The 23,523-nt window shown below is 43.0% G+C and overlaps 1 protein-coding gene across 1 annotated transcript in view; it reads left to right on the plus strand.

Moving 5' to 3' along the window:
* spock2 (SPARC (osteonectin), cwcv and kazal like domains proteoglycan 2) overlaps positions 1-23,523 on the plus strand; it is a 104,274-nt gene that overhangs the window by 41,145 nt on the left and 39,606 nt on the right. Inside the window, exon 2 of the mRNA XM_080739715.1 lies at positions 4,196-4,241. Within this exon, the coding sequence (XP_080595841.1) occupies positions 4,196-4,241 (46 nt within the window). The remainder of the gene's footprint in view (positions 1-4,195; positions 4,242-23,523) is intronic.

A 23,523-nucleotide genomic window follows, 5' to 3' on the forward strand; every position in this document is an offset into this window, starting at 1 on the left:
CAATCTGGATGTGGCACAGATCTGATTCAGGGCTGGATTTGGCTGCCAGTGTAGATGGGGCCTAAGATAGCCACTTACAGCTTAGTTGCTAATGTAGTTATCATGTACTATACCAGGGTTCCCCAATTAGTTTTCCCTAAGTTCCGACTTATGTCTAGGGTACCAAGCCGAGGGCCACCACATTGCAGGGGGCGATGGTGGCGTTCCTGCTACTCCAGTGATGGTTTTCGTCGTCGTTGGGTGAAAAATTTCCAAAACCGTTCGTTTTGAATTTATCATTTAAAAAGAATTTAAACTTAAAAAAAAAAAAAATAATAATTTAAACGCCTCGCACTGCGAGGCGTTGTGTGCTTGTAGATCGGCTGTTTTCACTACTTTTGTGCGACGGCCTTGTATGATCCGCGAAAGAACGTACAAATTTGGAGATACGAGATTTCCACCCAACAACGACGATATACTAGTGTTGTTGCTGCTCTTATACCACCATTATTACTGGGGTTGGTGGGGGCCAGACAGTAGCCCCCCGCGGGCCGCAAATGGCCCGCGGGCCGCCTATTGGGGAACCCTGTACTATACAGACACGGTACTGCAGTGGAATATCCCTCACAGAGAGAAGTTTCAAACCTTTATTTATGAAGTGTAGGCTGACTAAGCATGTATGCCAGCTATTAACCGGCATATCCCAAGCTTTTGAGTTGTTCAAGTGGGCCCTTATCCAGAAAATGGGAACCACTCATGTATGCACTTTGACGAAAAACCCACGTGAACATGGGGAGAACATGCAAAACGTCACGCGACCTTCTCTCAACACGGGACCTTGTGAGGCACCGGTGCACTGAGCCACCGTGCCACCCACGTTTACACATATTTACGTGACACTTTCAGGCACGGATTAGTCAATGGTCAATTAAGCTCCGCTAATCGTGTTCAACGTGCATTTAACACTAAACAAGGCTCTAATTCGTTCCGCAGCTATACCACCAACATGTGGAATGCCCTTCCGCAAGCCTCAAAGGAGTGCAAACCCTAGCCTCCTTCAAAATTGGTATGAAAAGTCACCTTCAGGCGGCTGCTACTCGAGACTTGTAAATAGACTAAGCCCCCATGCTTCCACCCCCCCCCCCCCTTGTTCTCCCCTTTTTCTGCTTTTGTACTTGATGTTATCCTTTTTCTGCTTTTGTAATTGATGTTATCCTATGTAAAGTACTATGTTCTATCCGTCTTTCAATGTTATATGAGATACATAAAGTGGTTCCTGTGTAAATAAGCCGTAAAGCTTACAAGGATCTCCTTTTAGTTGACCTTGTACCAGTGATTTGTGCTGTCATGAAACTGTACTTTTTTCTATTGCAAACTGCTAATAAACTCTTCAATCAATCAATCAATCAATGATCTAGATCTGTCGTTGACACATTAGTTTCATCGTGTATTTAATAGCGTGCGTATAAAATGGCTAATGAACCATTTCCACTCACATTGTGTGATGTTTCAGCATAGAGTTATCGTTTGAAAACTGTACTCACTTGGCATTCGATAATTCAGACTGTGAGTTGCTGTCTCCACTAAGCAGTGTGTCGAGAGATGTTTTCTCCCTGTTTATTTTGCTCTTGGTATTTTTAGTATTCTTTTGCTACTGAGTGTACAGACAGCACTTTAGTTCAACATGGTCGTTTTACATGTGCTCTATAAATAAAGTGGATTGGAAAGGATTGGATCTATCAATGGGTCGTGTCGGATTATACTTTATATTATTCCCAATATCAGATCCAGTTCTTTTGGTCAGTATCAGGTCACTAGCTATACTATATGACCCCTATCCAGGGACATGCTGGGCCCCTGATTCAGCCCGGGAAAAAGAGTTGTAGAGGCCCTCATTGCGCGCTATAGAGAGAGATCTCTCTCTATAGCGCTGCTGCTACTCAAAGATTTGCCATTTCAGATCATGACAAGTGACAAGCCAGTGGGCCAATTACTGTACATGAGTTCTATTTTGTCGTTGTCGGGTGGAAACCTTGTATGTCCAAAACCGTTTGTTTTGTATTTATCATTTTAAAATGATTTAAACTAGTGAAAACAGCCGATCTACAAGCACACAACGCCTCGCACCGCGAGGCGTTGTGTGCTTGTAGATCTGCTGTTTTCACTACTTTTGTGCAACAGCCTTGTATGATGAAGCAGGGCTTTGCATTGCGAAAAAATGTATACATTTGAAACTTGGAGATACAAGCTTTCTGCCCGACAGTGACGATTTACTTTGTTGGCCGCCCAGCCCCCAAAATGGAACGAAGGCCGACATTTTATTTGTAATTTTTTCCTAATGGCCGGCTTGGAACCGGCCGTTTGGGAGTTGTCCCGCTTTTCCCAATGGCCAGCACGTCCCTGCCCCTATCTCTACAGTATGTCAGCAGTGGTTCTCAAACCTTTTGGGCATCAGTACCCCTTTTCCTGATTGCTGAATAAAAGTAGCCCCTTTAATCGACAACAACATTTTGATAAAAGAAAATACTGACATCAAAGGTCCAGTTTTTTGTCAATATGTTGAGAATAACAGTAAGAATTTGTTTTCTATTCAGTAACAGTTGTGCTAGTCAAGATTCTTACTTCATTTGGTTTAAAGCTTTACGGCGCAAAGCATCATTTCCCATGTTCTCTCAAGTACCCCCTGTAGTACCTCTGCGTACCCCTAGGGGTACTCGAAACCCCCATTTGAGAAACACTGCACTACAGTATGCAATGAGAGGCTGGTCACTGACAACACATTTTCCTTTTTATTATAACATAACCGTTTCCCTTTTTTCCTCCTTTGACAGCATTAGATCCATGTGTTTAATACTGAAACGAACAAAGTCTTTTGTGAGGAGTGTTGTTCTGAATGCTAATGAGCGCGGCTTAATAACATGCATCTGAACTTGCTCTTTTCTTCTCCACTGACTCTGAACTTTCTTTTTTTTTTCTCTCTTCTCTCTCCTCTGCCGTTCGTTCCCCCAGGAGGTAGAGGTCAGTTTCTCCCATCTGCACAACACTCCTCCCACCAACTACCATACTCGTGTTAGTGCGTGTGCGTTTGTGCGTGTGTGTTTGTGCGTGTGCGTTCGTGCATGTCTGTGTGTGAGCATCCTTGTCATTAATAACTCATTTTCACTGCTCCTTCCTGCCTTGCTTGCTTTTTATCTCTCCCCCCCTCCCCAGCCCAACCAGCCTGCCTTCATTTCCACTCAGTGTCTTTTGATTTCGATTAGCACAATTAATGTCCTAATTAAGTGGGAATAGGGACAGAGCCACGTTCGAGAAGCTAGGACCATAACGCGCCATATGTCTGCCGTACAGTAAGGCACTGCAGGCGCTGGGTGCAAGATAAGAGGCGAGCTGGACTCATTTCCATGCCGGAGCGGCACATCCATCTGTGTTCCCTGTGATTCACTTAACCCGCGAAGAGCGGGAAGCATCGGCGTCATTTGAGATTTTAAGCACTTTTTAGCCGTTATTTTGTGCTTTAGCTATTAAAAGAATAGCAGATCAACAAGCTCATAGCATGGCATAGAGTGCCTCGCCATGAGCTTGTAGATCTGCTATTTTTGAAAAATCGTGACAGATTTGTGCAAGTCTTTGAATATATTGACCTGATTCTACTTCTAAATTCTTCTAAGGTTTTTTGAAAAACTCGTTTCATCAGTGATTCTCACCCTTTTTCATGTCAAGGACCCCCCGAAGTCTAGATGTATTTGACTGCGGACCCCCATCTCAAAATATATTTTTTTCCAGGGACCCCGAGAAAGAAAAATTTGAGTTACAAAAAAAATAGTTCAAATATTTAAACACTAATTTTCACGACTTTTCAAAAATAGCAGATCTACAAGCTCGCGGCGCAGCACTCGGTGCCGCGCCGTGAGCTTGTATATCTGCTATTTTTCCCATATATTAAAGCATACAATAATGGTTAAAGTGGTTCCGGGTCTTCACGGGTTAACCCATGAATCACACTAACTGCAGGTCCTCTCGGTCACGTTTATTGCCATCATGGCGGAGTAACACGTAGGCTAATCTTCTGTGGACGTGACTTATGCTAGCAGCTGTATTCAAAGATGCTGCCTGCACTCGTGTCTCAAGCATTAACATAATGTTAAATAAATGACAGATGCTTCACTGAGGTCTCTCACACTCTCTCTGTGTGTTTTTCTTTTTTCTTCTCCTGCAGGATGACTATGTCCGCGCCTACGACGAGAACCAAGGCTCGAATGAAAGTAAGTCTCGCACTCACTTAACCTTATAGTTGTGCTCTTTCTTTGCCTACTGTACATCGATAGGCTACTGTACAGTATGTGCATTAATGTAGTCCCAGCTGTCCAGAAGGTGGCGTACCTGTGTCCTGTTCCAGTTCATTTGCCCATAGCTTTGTTTGATTGGCTCCGCAGCGGATTTGAACGGGATGTGAAGGTGTCTAAAGCAGTGGTCTTCAACCAGCGGTCCCGTGGACATCAAATGGTGGTCCGTGGCTCAAATGAAATGAAACGGGTTGAAAACCAATGAAATAAAGATATGGGGGAAAATGAATTGGAACAGGAAACGGGTAGGGGAAATCTCGCTCTTTCGACGAGTCATTCTTTCCACTATGAGCGTCGGCAGGTTAGCTAATCACCCGCATCACGGTTACTGAGGTCAGGGTTTGGGTTAGGTTTAGGCATAGAGGTTAACATTCACCCACGTCGGCAGGTTAGCTTTTCACCAGGTTAACATTCACCCGTGTCGAAAGAATGAACCGGCGAACAGATGTCACAATATCGACAGTCGACACGCTCCCAAACGGGTATGCCAACTTCTGGGAAGCTGGAACTACAATTGCAAAATGCACAGTCAATTATCCCCCATTTCTTGCTCTCTCCCACTTTTTCCCTCTAGCTTGTCAGTTCATTTATGTGAAATGCCATAAAACTATGTATTGTTGGTTTGTTTAAATGTGTTTGAATTGTGGAATTGCTTGAATATTTCGCTCATTGAAGCAGAGTGTTTCATTATGTAGCAGCGTGAAAACAGATTGCCAGACCTGTGGCTGCACTACTGAGTGATTCGATCGATTGATAGCTGCTCTGCACAGCTCACCTTACCGGAATTTCGGCGGGTTGTTGAACCGCACGCCGTTAAGCTCCGTATTTTCTTTTTCTTTTTCTTGGATGAGCCAGTGGTGTCTGCGAGAGTAGCACTGCTTTCTCTGAGAAAAGGTCAAGAGATGCCAGCGCTCTTGTGTTGTTGCTGCTGTTTGGCCGCATGCAGTCAACACTCGAACAGCCTGACCTCCCACTCCCTCGACTACGTCCTACGTTCCTTTTCTCTTGCTTTTAAGCGGCGGAGATGCTCTTTTCGACCCCCAGGCCTCTCCTTGACTCCAGCAGATGATGACGACTGCGGCGGTAATTGAGTCTCTGGCAAGATGAAATCATGACACGCCGCGGAGTCATCTAGCCCCAGCCCATTGTCCCCTTGATTTGCAGCTTAAATGAAGTTGTCTGAATCACTGAGTCCATTAGCACGATATCCCACGGTTTAATGAAGGCCTAATTATGGCTTGAAAATGAAAAACTTGAGAGAGAGAGGAGAGAGAGAGAGAGAGAGAGAGAGAGAGAGAGAGAGAGAGAGAACGAAAGAGAGAGAGAGAGTGAAAGGGGTGAGGGGAAAGGAGGGTTGGTGGGGGCTAATGTGGTTTAATTAAGTGTAAAGTGACGTAATGTTAACATTATTCCTGCCAAATGTAAATCCATTTAGCGAAGAGGATAATTCTAGGGCTGGAGGAAAGAGAACCTGACTGAAAGGCTAGCTGATGATGGATGGTGCTCGAAGGGAAGAGAAGTGTCTGTGCTGTGGTAGTGCTGTGGTAGTACTGTACGTAGCTGCAAAGACTGCAGACTAGAGAGGATGCTGCTGCTGTACACTGACACAAATACACAAATACGTTCCATCAATGTGCCGCTACTGTAAATATGTTGGAAGTGGAACTGTAAAATGCAACGCAATAGCAAAACGCTATGCGTTGAAATGATATGCACAGACATATGATCTGTCTGTCGATCTATCGGTGGGATTGGCGGTTCTGGACAGCAAGCACGTGCACACGTCGGCGTGATTCACGAAATTGATTATCTATGACTTATATTAAACCGTAGCTTGCGGTCTGCGGCAGCCGCGACTGAATAGAAAAACTCAAATTCCCACAATGCATCGGGAGATAACTCAATCAGGAAATCCGGTTTTCCATACAGGCCAATGTTGAAAAATGAAATAATTGACAACAATGGATTTATCTCGTAATCTAACTCCAGATCACGTTCTTGTTTAAAACAAAGCCCTTCTCTACCGACCGTCCGTAACAAAAGCACGGATGGCCGCGATTGTCATTTTTCTGTTCTGGGTGAAAGAAAATACGTAACCAGGAAATGGAAATACTGTACTTAGATTACATTTACTCTGATTAAGGAGCCTCGGAAATAAGGAAACAAAATATAAAAAACCCTGGCACTGGTGATTAAATCATTGTTTTAATCAATGGCACTCAGTGTGTACATTTTGATACCAATACCTTTGTAACTTTGTACTTTTACTCCAGCGTTGCAGAAATCGGGAGCGTTTCGCTGTTTCCATGTGTCATCTCTTCGACACCCAAACCTAACCCTTACCCTAAACCTAACCTCCGTGGTGGGGTGAGTCGCTAACCCTCCCGACGCTCCGTTGTCGAAATGACGGTCGTTCGAAAGAGCGAAACCGCAGAAATCCACAAATGGCAGCATTCCCATTGAAATGCATTCTCAGAATCTGCCCTCCTAGTTAGAATAAAAGTGTGGCATGACCGTGCCCTAACAGTAATATTTCTACATCACAGTATTGATACTTAAAAAAAGAAAAAAAGTCAGTACTTCTTCCGCCACTGTGTGTGTGTGTGTGTGTGTGTGCAGGGGTGTCGCACCAAATTCTGGGCCCTGGGTACAAGAATTCACTGCTGAATGTTCTTCAAAGGGGGAGTGGGTTTAACCCATTTAGACTGGGAACGCAAAACCCTGAAAAATAGCAGATATACAAGCTCACAGGTGCGAGCTTGTAGATATGCTTTTTTTGAAAATTGCTATTTTTGAAAATTCATGGTTTTTTCAATGTTTCTATGGCAGTTTCTATGCTTCTATGACACTTTTTCATGTGAAGGACCCCCGAAATATTTAGTTCCAGTGACCCCCCAGAAGAAAAATTTGAGTTTCAAATGTTCGCTTAAAGGAGCTATAGTCAACTTTTTCATTGTAGGGCCGACACTTTGTTTACATCCTAGTCTATAGACTAGAATGTAAACAAAGTGTCGGTCTGACAATGGCCATAATGATTATTTTATCATTATTTTACGCTTTTTGTGGTCATTTTCTTTATAGAAACACATGTATGAAGCTTATTTTTTTATAAAATATTTTCGAAACATTAATTTTATTTTAGCATCCGTTTTTCAAGAAAAAGTTGACTATAGCTCCTTTAAAAAACACATATAGCCTATTCAAAGATTTGCACACATTTTCACGACTTTTCAAAAATAGCAGATCTACAAGCTCGCAGCGCGGCACTCGGTGCCGCGCTGTGAGCTTGTAGATCTGCCTTTTTTCGATAGCTAAAGTATAAAATAATGAAAAGCCCCCTCCACCTTGGGCCCTATAGTAACTCAGTCCCACTTCCCCCCCCCCCCCCCCCCCCCCCCCTTGTGACGCCCCTGTGTGTGTGTGAGACAGAAGCTCAGCCCGGCCCTGCATTGATCTGGCTGTCTTTACGAGCGGCTTAATGAAGCATATGGGGAGGCATCAGAGGACACGTGTCCCTCTCAAACATCACTAAATCACTGAGACGTCTTCACTGTGGTCAGGGGCGTCTCACCAAATCCTGGGCCCTGGGTACAAGGATTCACTGCGGGCCCCCCATGAATGTTCTTCATACGGGGAGGGAGGGGGTTTAAACCCATTTAGACTGGGGACGCATTATTACGCGTTATTTTGTGCTTCAACTATTGAAAAATAGCAGATATACAAGCTTGTAGATCTGCCATTTTTGAAAAAATCGTGAAAATGATTTGAATCAAGTCTTTGAATATTTGAAATCCTTCTAAGGGTTTTTTTTTTTTTGAAAAACCTATGTTTCCTTCTCATTGGTTCTCAAACTTTTTCATGTGAAGGACCCCCAAAATGATATGTATTTGGCCACGGACCCCCCCATCTCAAAATATTTAGTTCCAGGGACCCCCCAGAATCTTTTTTTTTTTTTTTTTGAGTTTCAAATGATCGCTTAAAAAATAAATATATTCAAAAGATTTGCACACATTCTCATGGCTTTTCAAAAAATAGCAGATCTACAAGCTTGCAGCGCGGCACTCTCGGTGCCGCGCTGTGAGCTTGTATATCTGCTATTTTTCAATAGTTATAAAGCATAAAATAATTAAGGCCCCTCCACCTTGGGCCCTAGTAACTCAGTCCCAATCCTAACCCCACCTTGTGACGCCCCTGACTGTGGTGCCTCTCTGCCTGCCTGGCTGCTTCCACAGCCCAGCAGCACACGGTCGGGTCAATACTCACATGGAGCAAGAACTGATGCAATTATCATTACCAGAGGTGGAAAGCTAACTAAATAGATTTACTCAAGTATACTTTGCTTTAGTACAGGGGTCTTCAACAGGGGGTCCGGGACCCCCCTCAGAGTCACTACAGGGGGTCCTCCAAATCTTTGTGTGATAAAACTCTTTTTCACCTTTTTTATATTAACCGATTGAACCCTATATAGCGTCCATATTACTTTAGCCAAAAATAGCAGATCTACAAGCTCACAACGCCTCGCGCTGCGAGGCGTTGTGAGCTTGTAGATCGGCTATTTTAGGCAAAGGGGTTTGGTGTAGAGGGGGAAAAGAGCAGACTAAGTACAATGTGAAAGGTCAAGTTTATAAAGTATTGACGGTTCAAGCGGTGAAATATCTGAAAACACAAATTGACATGAATCTAAAATAAATTGATGATTGTGCGGTCAAACAATGAAACTACAGTACATGGAAACTATAAAAGGGTTGTGGGGGTCCCTGCTTCATCTCTCTCTCTCAACTAAGGGGTTCTTGGCCTGAACGTTGAAGACCCCTGCTTTAGTACAACTTCGAGGTATTCCTTTTTTTTAATGCTTTATGTATGATAGGCCTACGAATCAAATATTGTACTTTTCTTTTTTACTCTACAATTATTTGAAAACTTTAGTTACAGGTTACTTTTAGACGAGTCCTATTTTATATGATTTAGATGCTTAGATTAGAAGATTGAAAAGATTTTCATACATTTTGTCAAATGGGGCATTCTGCACAATGAATACTTTGACTTTTGGTACACTACTTTAAGCATTAGCACTTCTGTACTTAAAGTCAAATTTGAATACAAGCATTTTGTAACATTCTTAGAAGTAGGAGTAAATGATCGATTACTCACGCCATGGAGACTTGAGTTCAATAATATTTTTTGTTTTTTTGTCGCATTCCTAAGACAATAATTTGATTACAATAAATGTATTTCCATTGATTCCGGATGGGGACCCAAAAGCATTTGGGTTTTGGGTCTCCATCCAGAATCAAAGGGGGTATGCTTTCTATCACATTTGTGTCTGCGACAAATACAAAAAGTTATTATTGAACTCAAGTCTCCATGGCGTGAGTAATCAATAGAAAAAAGTAACTGAGTTACTAGGGCCCGCAAGGTGGAGGGACCTTAATTATTTTATTATTTAGCTATTGAAAAATAGCAGATATACAAGCTCACAGCGCGGCACCGAGTGCCGTGCTGTGAGCTTGTAGATCTGCAATTTTTGAAGTCATGAAAATGTAAAAATGATTGTCAAATGTTGCTTCTTGGGGGTCCGTGGAACTAAATATTTTGAGATGGTGGTCCGTGGGCCAAACACATATAATTTTGGGGGTCCTTCACATGAAAAAGTTAGCACCACTGACGTAAAAACATACGGTAGGTATTTTTAAAAAAATAGAAGGATTTGAAATATTCAAAGACTTTCACACGTTTTCACGTTTCTCAAAAATAGCAGATCTACAAGCTCGCAGCGCGGCACTCGGTGCCGCGCTGTGAGCTTGTATATCTCCTATTTTTCTACATTTAAAGTACCCAGGGCCCAGAATTTGCGGTGCGACACCCCTGGTCTTGACTGTGGAGCCGGTCATCTGCTCTGCACTGAGGCAGAGGTCAGGGCAATTTGCACTCAATTTCAACGGTCAATTTGTCAATCCAACGTCTCCCCCTGGTCAATGATTTAATCAACATCCTCTGCAGATAGACACTGCGGGAGAACAGCTGCAATTGAAGCACACACAGCCCACGTCCGTGCACTTCCATGCCTGCACGCTCTCACACAAATTGCCCACTCAGAGTGCTTATCTGCGTATTTGCTTAGTTACTTGCTTAGTTACTTTACATGCTTATTTACATACATACTGTACATACTTACGTCCTGACCTTCACGTATACTTACTTACGTACTGTACATACATACATACTTACACACTGAACATAAATGCATACGTACTTACACAGATACATACATACACACATACCAACATTACATATTGACTGTATAGCGGGTATGCGTGTGACATCATCATCATACCTGGAAGTTGTGTGGGAACGTCTACTGAGTGGCAAAAAACTACTTTCTGGCCTTGACAGCCCAAACATCCAAACAGAAAAGTCTATCTGATTGCATTAAACAACGTTAAACTCACTTTGCCACTCACTTTGCCACTCGACTTGCTATTCACTTCATGCATGCGCATACCCTCAATATACATACATACTTACACACACGCACACACACACACACACACACACACACACACACACACACACACACACACACACACACACACACACACACACACATACATAGACAATAGCAAAACTAATAGTCAAGGGTTTGTGTTAAGCACCCCACAAATATGTAACCATGTAATCCTTTAATTCATTGTATCCGTTGTAGAGTCAAGTTAAAGCGGCGGCTTGGAGCAGAGAGGTCAGGAGAGTGTGGACACTTTCCCCACCAATCAATAGTCTTCTAATCAATAGTCAACTAACTGTGAGGAGATTCTGAGCTTTTGCTGACATCAGCAGGCCAGGGGGTCTAGAGTTTAACACCTACTGGAGATTATTGATAAGTGATATCAGTCCTTGGCTGAACACACGCGCGCGCGCACGCACGCACGCACGCATGCGCGCGCACATACAGCACAGGACATCAAAACTTTAGGACAGCAATTTTATGAATGTCATTTTTACTTTCTTCTTATTTTTCATTTTATTTTCTGCCATTTTTCTCCCGGTAACCCGGAAGCCGAGAAGAATAGCTGATCTGCAAGCTCGTTAACGTGACTTTCTAGGTCGGCTATGTTCATGTTAATTTGCCATAACTATAACAATCAACCCTTGAACCTACCCGCTAAATTTCTGATTGTAAGCCTTACCAGAATAAAACAACCGTTTCTCTTGTGAGGAGACAAATATTGTTCTCATAATGTCTACCGGTATTTCTCAATTTCTACTGCTAGAGGTTTGCACCTGCTTCATGGGCGCTCACATCTAGAGTACACACCCATATATGGGCATGATACTACTGTTCTTAGGGGGGCGGGGGTGAGCAAGCTTAATCAATCCTCAAGATCGCACCACTCCTCCATTGAACTCAATGGACTTTTGGGGTCAGAAGAAATCCATTGAATTAGCTGCTAAAACCTGCTGCTAAAATGTGACCTTTTAGAATGTAGCTGACATAAATAAATAAATATGCAAACAGTTAAATCATACATCATGCAAGTCTATTGAAAGTGAGAAAAGATAGCCTATACAGTGGCCAGACCACTGGGGAATATTGTGGGTAAAAACGCAGTTGAATTTGAGTGTTCCTGCGCTGGCCATTCCCTGACAACGAAAAGGGCGAGGCCTCTCGAATTATAGTAGTATGATACCACACACACACACACAGAGTCACGCTCGAGCCGATGAGAAAGCCGTGGCGAGATAGCTCTGACATTAGAGGTTGCGACTTTGTAAATAGGGGGATAAGATAAGATGGCTGGCGATGAGGATGTGCTGGCTGTCCGGCAAACCTCAATCCGTGGGGATTAGCCGTAATGCTAATCTGGATTGGATTAGACCGTAGCATGGGGAGGCTAATTAACAGGGCTTTGTGGCAGCCATGATGCAGCTTTGCTGTGACAACAGCAGCATATAGACGGGTTTCTGGTCCACGTCACGTTTGATTCGGTACCAAAATTAGCCAATGAAACCAGGCTTAACCAGCGCTCCCCAAAACAACAGGTTTGGGGATTGGACGGACTGATTACATGCTACAGTCACCTGTGCATTTAGTCTCAATGTTTGTAAACAAGAAACCCGTCTATTGGAGCTGCTTGCTGTTATTATAGGCAGAGAGGTGCAGGCCGATCCCACGTGATGATCGCAGAGATGCAACTATCCATTATTTTCTTGATTTAATTGTTCTATTGATGAATGATTATTTTATTAATCAATATCTAACTATAAACTAGAAATACTGTTCCTACAAAACAGTCTGGGCTCGATCGTGACTATACTCTGCAGCGTGCTAACTGTCTTTTGAAGCTCAACCAATACTCCAGCTAACACCACTCCCAGATTTCTTTTCACCAATTGCGCCTCATTGGCTAACGGAACACGATATGCGGCGGAAATAATGACGAAATCATAGTGTTTTCGCCTTTGAACTGTCTGCGGCGGAACTCACTATATAAATAATGAGGATAACAGTGTTCTCGCCTTTCAGGCGAGTCCACAATTAGGGAAACCTACGTCCGTCTGTTTGTGAGTCCGCGCTTACAACATCCAATGGGAAAACCCTTGAAAAACCACATGGTGACGTCATCCAATGAAGACCCCTGAAATAACACAGAGTTACGTCATGAACGGGGTGATGACGACACCACCACCATCATCAACAGCCAATGAGGGACCAGCATTCTTGGTAACGTCGTCATCAACAAGTGCAACCTGATATAAATAACAGGGTAGGGGGCATATATAGATTCGACTATGTATTTCTGTGTGTGTCTGTGTAGGCTATCTGTGTCTATGCCATCATGTGCCCATAGCCAATCAGAGAGGGTGGCGTCATAACATCGAGGCATATAAGGGCCACGACAGGGGCCGTCTATGCCCTTAGCCAATCAGAGAGGGGCAAAGGGTGAGGTTATAATATCGAAAAAACCATAACATTCAGCGGAAAGAGAAAGGTTAAAAAAAAAGCTCCATAGATGTTCCAGGAAACAACATCAACAGCGACAGATGTCCCAGAAAAAGAAAAGCGAAGGATTGGTGAGCTTCACATGACATTTTAGCCAACCAGACATGATTGGTCAAGTTTCACGTGACATCATAATATCTTACTATTAAACGGGCGAAGCGGGCGCTCTAGTAGTGTGTCATCACTCTTTTTTCCTCTGTGTGTTAATTAACATGTGCAGCAGCTGTATCTGGTATGACCTTATAATGTAACCTTGCGCTTTCAGTGCAGATCCAAACAAGACTGCACTCTGACGAGGAGCAAACTTGTGCCTTTTCTCAAGTGTGCCTTTTTGTAAACCCTGTAACAGGTGGTTTCACAAAATGTTTAAAAAAATAATAGTAAAATAAAAGAAATAAAATCTATATCCACCTAATGTTTCTATACCCACTATACAGCCACCTTATTTTTGAAGCGGTGAAAGCCGCTTCCAAGGTGTGGCTTTGTCCCGTGCATTGGATTGGTCAATTTTGTCTGTCCCGTACATGTCCCGTGCATGCAGAATTGAGGATTGGTCAAGGTTCACATGACAATTTGGCCCTCCAGACAAAATCATGAATTAATTCATTCAGAATTCATAAATATATAGACCTAAAGCACATAGAAAGTATAGATCTAGAACACAGAATGTATAGATCTAGAACACAGATTTCATAGCTCTAGAACACATAGAATAACACACAGAATTCACTGCTTCACTTCGAACCGAGGTTTGATTTTTCTATATCCATTTAAATATATACAGTATATATAGTATATATATATATATATATATATATATATATATATATATATATATATATATATAATGATATATTATATTATTATATTATATTATATTATTATTTTCTGTGCCGCAGGCGAAAAAACATCTAACTGAACACAATACTTGCGCCTCGCTTTGCTGACTGGCGCAAGTAATAAAATAATACAAATGTGTGTGGGAGCTATGTCATTCGTTTCTGTTCTGTTGCCGTCATGGTTGCCAGTTCCCACCTGATGTAATGTGAGAGTTCAGACAGCTCCAGACCATAATGAATAACTGCTAGCTTGCATAACATCTTCAGGCTAGGATTCAAGTCTAGGATGTACAGGTTGTTGTATCCTCCATGGAAGATGATACAATCTCCCACCATGCAACAGCACATCCCACGCATCCTACTCGGGTTTTTCCCCTTGGGCTCAACCTGCTTCCAGGAAAAGGTCTCTGGACTGAATTTCCATAGATCATCGAAGATATTGAGGTTAATTTTGTCCCAGCCACCAAATATGTACAGCTCTCCATTGTAGGCAAAGGCTGAATGAACACTGCGTTTTTCTGGGAGGTGTCCAGAAGACATGCTCAGCCAGCAGTTGGTCTCTGTGTCAAACACTCTGATGCTGTTGTAGCAATCGCGCCCCCTTCCCCCAAATACAAACATCTTTGTCCCAATGATAGTGGCAGAGTGACCATGAGATGAAGCAGGTGATGGTGTGCCTCTGGTGTTAATTAAAGACCAGACCATTATGGTGGTGTCCAACTTGTACGTGCCATTAGTAAATGCAGGCAGCTGGCGCTGGGTGTGTCCTCCATACACATACATGACCTTCTCCAGGACACAGGCTGAGTGGTAGCACCTTGCTTCTGGAATGGACCCAGAAATATTGGGTTTGAACCAGCTGTGAGTGTCAACATTAAAGGCATAAAGAACAATGCAGAAAGGAGACCCTCCCCAGATGTAGACTATTTCTTCTACCAGCACAGCTGTGTGGCCATGGCGCCCGGAGGGAACCTCAATGGGACCTTGTCCTCTTCCATTTGTCACAGGGGGCAACTTCCTCCAACGCAAAGCCAATGTGTTGAAGATGCGGACTAGAGGTCTTCACGGGTCCAATTTGAACTACCCGAACCCAAAAGGACCCGGGGGAAATGGACCCGGACCCATATGGCCCCGTCTATCATTTGGAATTTGAGAACCGTTACCCGATCAGCCCCGAGACGTGATGGATCCGATCCGAACGGCCCCGCCTGTTATTAGAAAAATTGGATCCGAAACCCGAGCAGAACGGGAGATCCGAGACCCGAACCTGTCGCCCCGAAATGAAAGAATGCCAACGTTATTATATTAAGAGTTGTATCAGACATATTTCTTACCTAACGTCGCCACGGTGCTGCTGTTGCTGTCAGCGGCGCTGTGCCTCTCGCCAAAAGATGATCTTTTCCCAGACCAGTAAGTCAATGCGGACAGTTTGTAAATACAAATAAATCCATGTTTTTATTCCTTTTTCTTTGGCTAGCCAATGCTAATGCTATCGTTTTCTGTCGCATGTGTTGTTCATTATATCTTTCTGCTTTGAGTGTCCATTTTGCTCTGCAGAGCATGACAACACGCAATGACAACTCCATTGTAAACCGTTAACCAAAACGTTACGTTAATATCTTTGATAATAATAACAATCCAACTGATACAGTCAGTGTTGTTGTGACTGAGTGAGTCAGTTCTCACAACCAATGCAACAGATTACATGCTGCATCTTTAGTGCCATCGTGTGGCGTTATCTATTTGGTGCAGTTGTTGCGTTCGCTTTCACTTCAATCTCGGCCTGTCTCGGCTCCACTCGGGTAACAGGAGATACCCGGGGAACCGGGGCAGACGGCCCCGGCCCCGGCCCGCCCCGCGGTAAAAGCTCGAAAACGGCCCCGTTACCTGGCTCGGGGCGGTTCGGATCGCGGGTAATTTCGGATCTCGGGCAGGTCCGAAGACCTCTAATGCGGACTTCAATCTGACCACTGTTGTTCATCTCGTTCATGTAAATGTTGTAGTATCCTCCAAACGAGTACAGCTTGTGTCCGACTACCACAGCAGCATGGAAGTAATCATTCTTAGGTCCTTGTTTCAGATGTATCGTCCAGTGAATCATTTCACACACCAGCACTAATTCAGAGGATAAGTTGTTGAATGACACAAGTTGTTGAATGACACTTTGTTAATTGGTCGATTACTTTTAAAGGAGAATTACATTTGTCGTGATGACGATGTTGTGATGTCATTGTGGGATGAAATAATAGAGAAAAGTAATAATAGAAAAGATGTAATTGGAAATTGCAGGTGTGGTTGCCTATTTATTGCCTAGATAGCCAGAACGTCATGTGAAGCTCGACCAATCCTCAAGCTTGCAGCTATGTCTGAGTGTTCCAAAATAATTTGTTTTAAAATAATGGATGGATAATGTTTTATAACATCGCAAAGGTAAGCTACTTTTAAGCTACTTTGATGGCTGTGGCACAAATAAATAAATAATAAATAAAGCAGAAAAAGAGTTAACAGCCAATGAGGGACTAGCATTCCTGGTGATGCCAGTGGTGAGAGCACCTCATGGCACGCACTGCTGGCGCACAAGTAGGCCATACCTGGCCTACTTGTGCACAAGGAGCAAGTTGGCATCTCAACAGAGCGCAGTTCTAGTTTAGTTCAGTGGCTGTCAAGCTTTTTTGTTCTCATTCCTTTCAAGTACCCCCAGTTTGATGTACATTAGACCACGGATACCATTTTCATATCTAGGACCACCAATCTGCACTTCAAATCACACCCAGTGTGAAGTGAGCGGTGCCTTTGAGCAGTTCGTTTCATTAAGCTATATAAATGTATATGCATTCTTGTGTTGTAACAGCTGTTCAACAGCGCCACTTGGTCACCCAGTGGTATTGCAGCTGTTGCATACTGCATACAGACAAACACACCTACACATACAGTCAAGCATTGAAGCATTGGGGCACCGCTCAAAATATCCTCATCGTTCTATTAAGTCTGAGAGTGCACAATTGGACCCCTGGTGGGCCCCTGACCCCACACTGAGAAGCAGCGCGTTAAGCACAGTGGTTCTCAACCTGTGGGTCGGGACCCATGATTTGTGTTTGTGTTTCTGTGTGTGTGCGTGCGTGCGTGCGTGCGTGCGTGCGTGCGTGTGTGTCATCATGTAATCAACACACTATACTATAAATAAAAACTGGACAAACATTGGCCAAATTGTCAAATGACATATTATTATTTTCACACAAAAAAATGTAAAAGAGCTGAATATTTATCTGTAGAACCGAGTCAAACAACTCCTACAGTACATTCCAAGTGCTTATCGGGGGGGAGGGGGTCCCCCAGTTAAAATATGATTATTATTTTGGGGGAGGGGGAAAGACACACAGACAGACAGACAGAGGGAGGACAGAAAAGGGAGGAGGGAGGGAGGGAGGGAGGGAGGCAGCGTGAGAGGAAGAGTGATTGTGATTTCCCAGCAAAGAAGAGAGAGAGAGAGAGAGAGAGAGAGAGAGAGAGAGAGAGAGAGAGAGAGAGAGAGAGAGAGAGAGAGAGAGAGAGAGAGAGAGAGAGAGAAAACAGGCAGATTGAGCTGCAAATCACAGCTCATTCCAGAAATGATTCCCGGACCACCGTGAGTGAGTCTGTTGCCATGGGAACGTCATCATTGCAGGGCGCTGCTCTAATCTGTTGGAAGCCTGTTAAAGTTAATGGGAGGCTGAGACAGCCAACTTATGCTGTATACCCACCTTATGTTCCTATACCCACTATACAGCCACCGTATGTTTCTATACCCACTATACAGCCACCTTATGTTTCTATACCCACTATACAGCCACTGTATGTTTCTATACCCACTATACAGCCACCTTATGTTTCTATACCCACTATACAGCCACTGTATGTTTCTATACCCACTATACAGCCACCTTATGTTTCTATACCCACTATACAGCCACTGTATGTTTCTATACCCACTATACAGCCACCTTATGTTTCTATACCCACTATACAGCCACCTTATGTTTCTATACCCACTATACAGCCACTGTATGTTTCTATACCCACTATACAGCCACCTTATGTTTCTATACCCACTATACAGCCACTGTATGTTTCTATACCCCCTATACAGCCACCTTATGTTTCTATACCCACTATACAGCCACCTTATGTTTCTATACCCACTATACAGCCACTGTATGTTTCTATACCCACTATACAGCCACTGTATGTTTCTATACCCACTATACAGCCACTGTATGTTTCTATACCCACTATACAGCCACCTTATGTTTCTATACCCACTATACAGCCACCTTATGTTTCTATACCCACTATACAGCCACCTTATGTTTCTATACCCACTATACAGCCACCTTATGTTTCTATACCCACTATACAGCCACCGTATGTTTCTATACCCACTATACAGCCACCTTATGTTTCTATACCCACTATACAGCCACCTTATGTTTCTATACCCACTATACAGCCACCTTATGTTTCTATACCCACTATACAGCCACCTTATGTTTCTATACCCCCTATACAGCCACCTTATGTTTCTATACCCACTATACAGCCACCTTATGTTTCTATACCCACTATACAGCCACTGTATGTTTCTATACCCACTATACAGCCACTGTATGTTTCTATACCCACTATACAGCCACTGTATGTTTCTATACCCACTATACAGCCACCTTATGTTTCTATACCCACTATACAGCCACCTTATGTTTCTATACCCCCTATACAGCCACCTTATGTTTCTATACCCACTATACAGCCACTGTATGTTTCTATACCCACTATACAGCCACCTTATGTTTCTATACCCACTATACAGCCACCTTATGTTTCTATACCCACTATACAGCCACCTTATGTTTCTATACCCCCTATACAGCCACCTTATGTTTCTATACCCACTATACAGCCACCTTATGTTTCTATACCCCCTATACAGCCACCTTATGTTTCTATACCCACTATACAGCCACCTTATGTTTCTATACCCCCTATACAGCCACCTTATGTTTCTATACCCACTATACAGCCACCTTATGTTTCTATACCCACTATACAGCCACCTTATGTTTCTATACCCCCTATACAGCCACCTTATGTTTCTATACCCACTATACAGCCACCTTATGTTTCTATACCCACTATACAGCCACCTTATGTTTCTATACCCACTATACAGCCACTGTATGTTTCTATACCCACTATACAGCCACCGTATGTTTCTATACCCACTATACAGCCACCTTATGTTTCTATACCCACTATACAGCCACTGTATGTTTCTATACCCACTATACAGCCACCTTATGTTTCTATACCCACTATACAGCCACCTTATGTTTCTATACCCACTATACAGCCACTGTATGTTTCTATACCCACTATACAGCCACCGTATGTTTCTATACCCACTATACAGCCACCTTATGTTTCTATACCCACTATACAGCCACTGTATGTTTCTATACCCACTATACAGCCACCTTATGTTTCTATACCCACTATACAGCCACCTTATGTTTCTATACCCACTATACAGCCACTGTATGTTTCTATACCCACTATACAGCCACCTTATGTTTCTATACCCACTATACAGCCACTGTATGTTTCTATACCCACTATACAGCCACCGTATGTTTCTATACCCACTATACAGCCACCTTATGTTTCTATACCCACTATACAGCCACTGTATGTTTCTATACCCACTATACAGCCACCTTATGTTTCTATACCCACTATACAGCCACCTTATGTTTCTATACCCACTATACAGCCACCTTATGTTTCTATACCCCCTATACAGCCACCTTATGTTTCTATACCCACTATACAGCCACCTTATGTTTCTATACCCACTATACAGCCACCTTATGTTTCTATACCCACTATACAGCCACCGTATGTTTCTATACCCACTATACAGCCACCTTATGTTTCTATACCCACTATACAGCCACCTTATGTTTCTATACCCACTATACAGCCACTGTATGTTTCTATACCCACTATACAGCCACCTTATGTTTCTATACCCACTATACAGCCACCTTATGTTTCTATACCCACTATACAGCCACCGTATGTTTCTATACCCCCTATACAGCCACCTTATGTTTCTATACCCACTATACAGCCACCTTATGTTTCTATACCCACTATACAGCTACCTTATGTTTCTATACCCCCTATACAGCCACCTTATGTTTCTATACCCACTATACAGCTACCTTATGTTTCTATACCCCCTATACAGCCACCTTATGTTTCTATACCCACTATACAGCCACCTTATGTTTCTATACCCACTATACAGCTACCTTATGTTTCTATACCCCCTATACAGCCACCTTATGTTTCTATACCCACTATACAGCCACCTTATGTTTCTATACCCCCTATACAGCCACCTTATGTTTCTATACCCACTATACAGCCACCTTATGTTTCTATACCCACTATACAGCTACCTTATGTTTCTATACCCCCTATACAGCCACCTTATGTTTCTATACCCCCTATACAGCCACCTTATGTTTCTATACCCACTATACAGCCACCTTATGTTTCTATACCCACTATACAGCTACCTTATGTTTCTATACCCCCTATACAGCCACCTTATGTTTCTATACCCACTATACAGCCACCGTATGTTTCTATACCCACTATACAGCCACCTTATGTTTCTATACCCACTATACAGCCACCTTATGTTTCTATACCCACTATACAGCTACCTTATGTTTCTATACCCACTATACAGTCACCTTATGTTTCTATACCCACTATACAGCTACCTTATGTTTCTATACCCACTATACAGCCACCTTGTGCTTGTACATTTCTACATTGCAGCACTGATACTTTTACTTCAGTAAAACAGTACTTTTTGGCCACTTAACCGCTAGCGTCCCTAGTGCGCAAAGAGATATAGAGCTATGCTTTCGTCCATGGCTTATCCCTTATCCCTAAACGTCTTTGCCTTGTATTACTATTTTGAAAAAAACATTTTTAAATACTTCATATAGCCGATCTACATCGACACATTGTGAGATTGTAGATCAGCTATTTGAAATATAAAAAGAAAAAAAAATGGTAAAAGAGTTTAGGCATAAGGGGTGAGGCATGGACGAAAATATAGGGCCCCAAGGTGTAGAGGGGAAAAAGAGAAGGCCTAGTACAGGGTTCCCCAATAGGCGGCCCGCGGGCCATTTGCGGCCCGCAGGGGTTACTGTCTGGCCCACACCAACCCCAGTAATAATGGTGGTATAAGAGCAGCAACAACACTAGTATATCGTCGTTGTCGGGTGGAAATCTCGTATCTCCAAATGTGTACGTTCTTTCGCAAAGTAAAGCCCTGCTTCATCATACAAGGCCGTCGCACAAAAGTAGGGAAAACAGCAGATCTACAAGCACAGTGTGCTTGTAGATCGGCTGTTTTCACTAGTTTAAATCATTTTTAAAATGATAAATGCAAAACGAACGGTTTTAGACATATAGCCGGGGACCCACAAGCCCAAAAGCTCAAGGAATAGGGTAGGACATGTGATTTTCTGCCGTACTTTTTTATCTATTTATTAGTTTGGTCATTAAGGTCCACAGAATGAGAGGCCTGCCCTGCCGGAAACATCGCAAAAAAAAGTTATGGCCATTTGGATATTCACTGTCCCATTGACTCCACTAGAAATATTTAAAAAATAAAATACATGTGCTTTAATTAGCATGTGAGGGGTCAAACTAGGGGTTCTTCATGATTCTGAATCCATTTCAAGCATTTGTTTTGCATGAAAAACATTCCTTGGGTTAACTTTCAGCAGCCCAAAACTGTGAAAAGTGGAAAAAAGGTGATGACTCATCACTTTTCACAGTATTTGGGGGGCCGAAATCTAGCCCAAGGAATGTTTTTCATGCAAAACAAATGCTTGCAATGGATTCAAGATCATGAAAACCCCCCAGTTTGACCCCTCACATGCTAATTAAAGCAGACTTTTCTTCCTTTTTTAAATATTTCTAGTGGAGTCAATGGGACAGTGAATATACAAATGGCCATAACCTTTTTTCGCGATGTTTCCAGCAGAGCAGGCCTCTCATTCTGTGGACCTTAATGACCAAACTAATAGATAAAACAGAAATAAAAAGTACGGCAGAAAATCACATGTCCCCTCCCATTTTGGTGACTGGGTCCCCGGCTAATAGGCCTACAAGATTTTCACCCGACAACGACGATATCTGAACTGTCGCTGGAGTATAGCGGGAACGCCACAGTTGCCCCCAGCAATGTTGTGGCCCTCGGCTTGGTACCCTAGACATAATTCGGCCCTTGGGGAAAACTAATTGGGGAACCCTGGCCTAGTATAAAGTACAGGATTTAATAGGTTAAGCAGGACAAAGTATGATTCTGCAAAATGTTTTTTTTTTTTTTTTTTTTTTTGCTGACACAGCTTTGCAGTGGACATTTCTATTTGCTCTCCTCCGTATCCCCTTTCTCTATCTCCATTTACACCCTCCTCCACCTGTACTCATTACGTTCTCTTTCTCCCCCACTCTCTGTTCTCTGTTCCATCTTCAATACTCCGTCATGCCACTTTTATTTCCCCGCGCACGGCCATTTGGCCAGGGAAGTACAGTACGTCCACAGTACATTTCTTGTTTGTCCACATCCTTGTCTCGTCATTATGTTTAATACATAGATATATTAAAGGTTCTTTTTTACTTTTAATCTTATAAAAGAAGTGAATGGTGCTTGGGTCAGGCTGAAACCTTGCCCAAATATGGAGTCGTTGACTATTTTGAAAAGCATTTTTAAATATTTCAAATAGTTGATCTACATCGACACGTTGTGAGCTTGTAGATCAGCTGTTTGAACTATTTCAAAATGTTTTTTTTTTCTTCAAAATAGTAAAAAAAATCACACTCGTGTGAACTGAGCGGTGGTGTGTGTGTGTGTGTGTGTGTGTGTGTGTGTGTGTGTGTGTGTGTGTGTGTGTGTGTGTGTGTGTGTGTGTGTGTGTGTGTGTGTGTGTGTGCAACAGCGCGCCTCCCTTAACATGTGTGGTCAGAAAAGGTTACTGCAGGAGTGCAGGCTACGGACACGGAGACAGACAGACAGACAAACAGACAGACAGACAGACCCACACACACGGCCACGTATAGGAGCGTTGTGACCACCGCTCAAAAAGGCAAGGAAGTTTAGGGATAAGGGTTAAGGCATGGACGGAAATAGGGCCCTATATGTGTTAAGCAATGACAAACCAGTAAGACTCCCTAATCGGGGAGATAAGCGACCGTCAGGTCGCAGCGTGATTTTAGGCCCAAATGTGTAGGAGCAGTG

This window comes from Nannobrachium achirus (genome assembly GCF_963921795.1).
Source record: "Nannobrachium achirus genome assembly, chromosome: 13".
In the NCBI taxonomy this organism is placed as follows: domain Eukaryota; kingdom Metazoa; phylum Chordata; class Actinopteri; order Myctophiformes; family Myctophidae; genus Nannobrachium; species Nannobrachium achirus.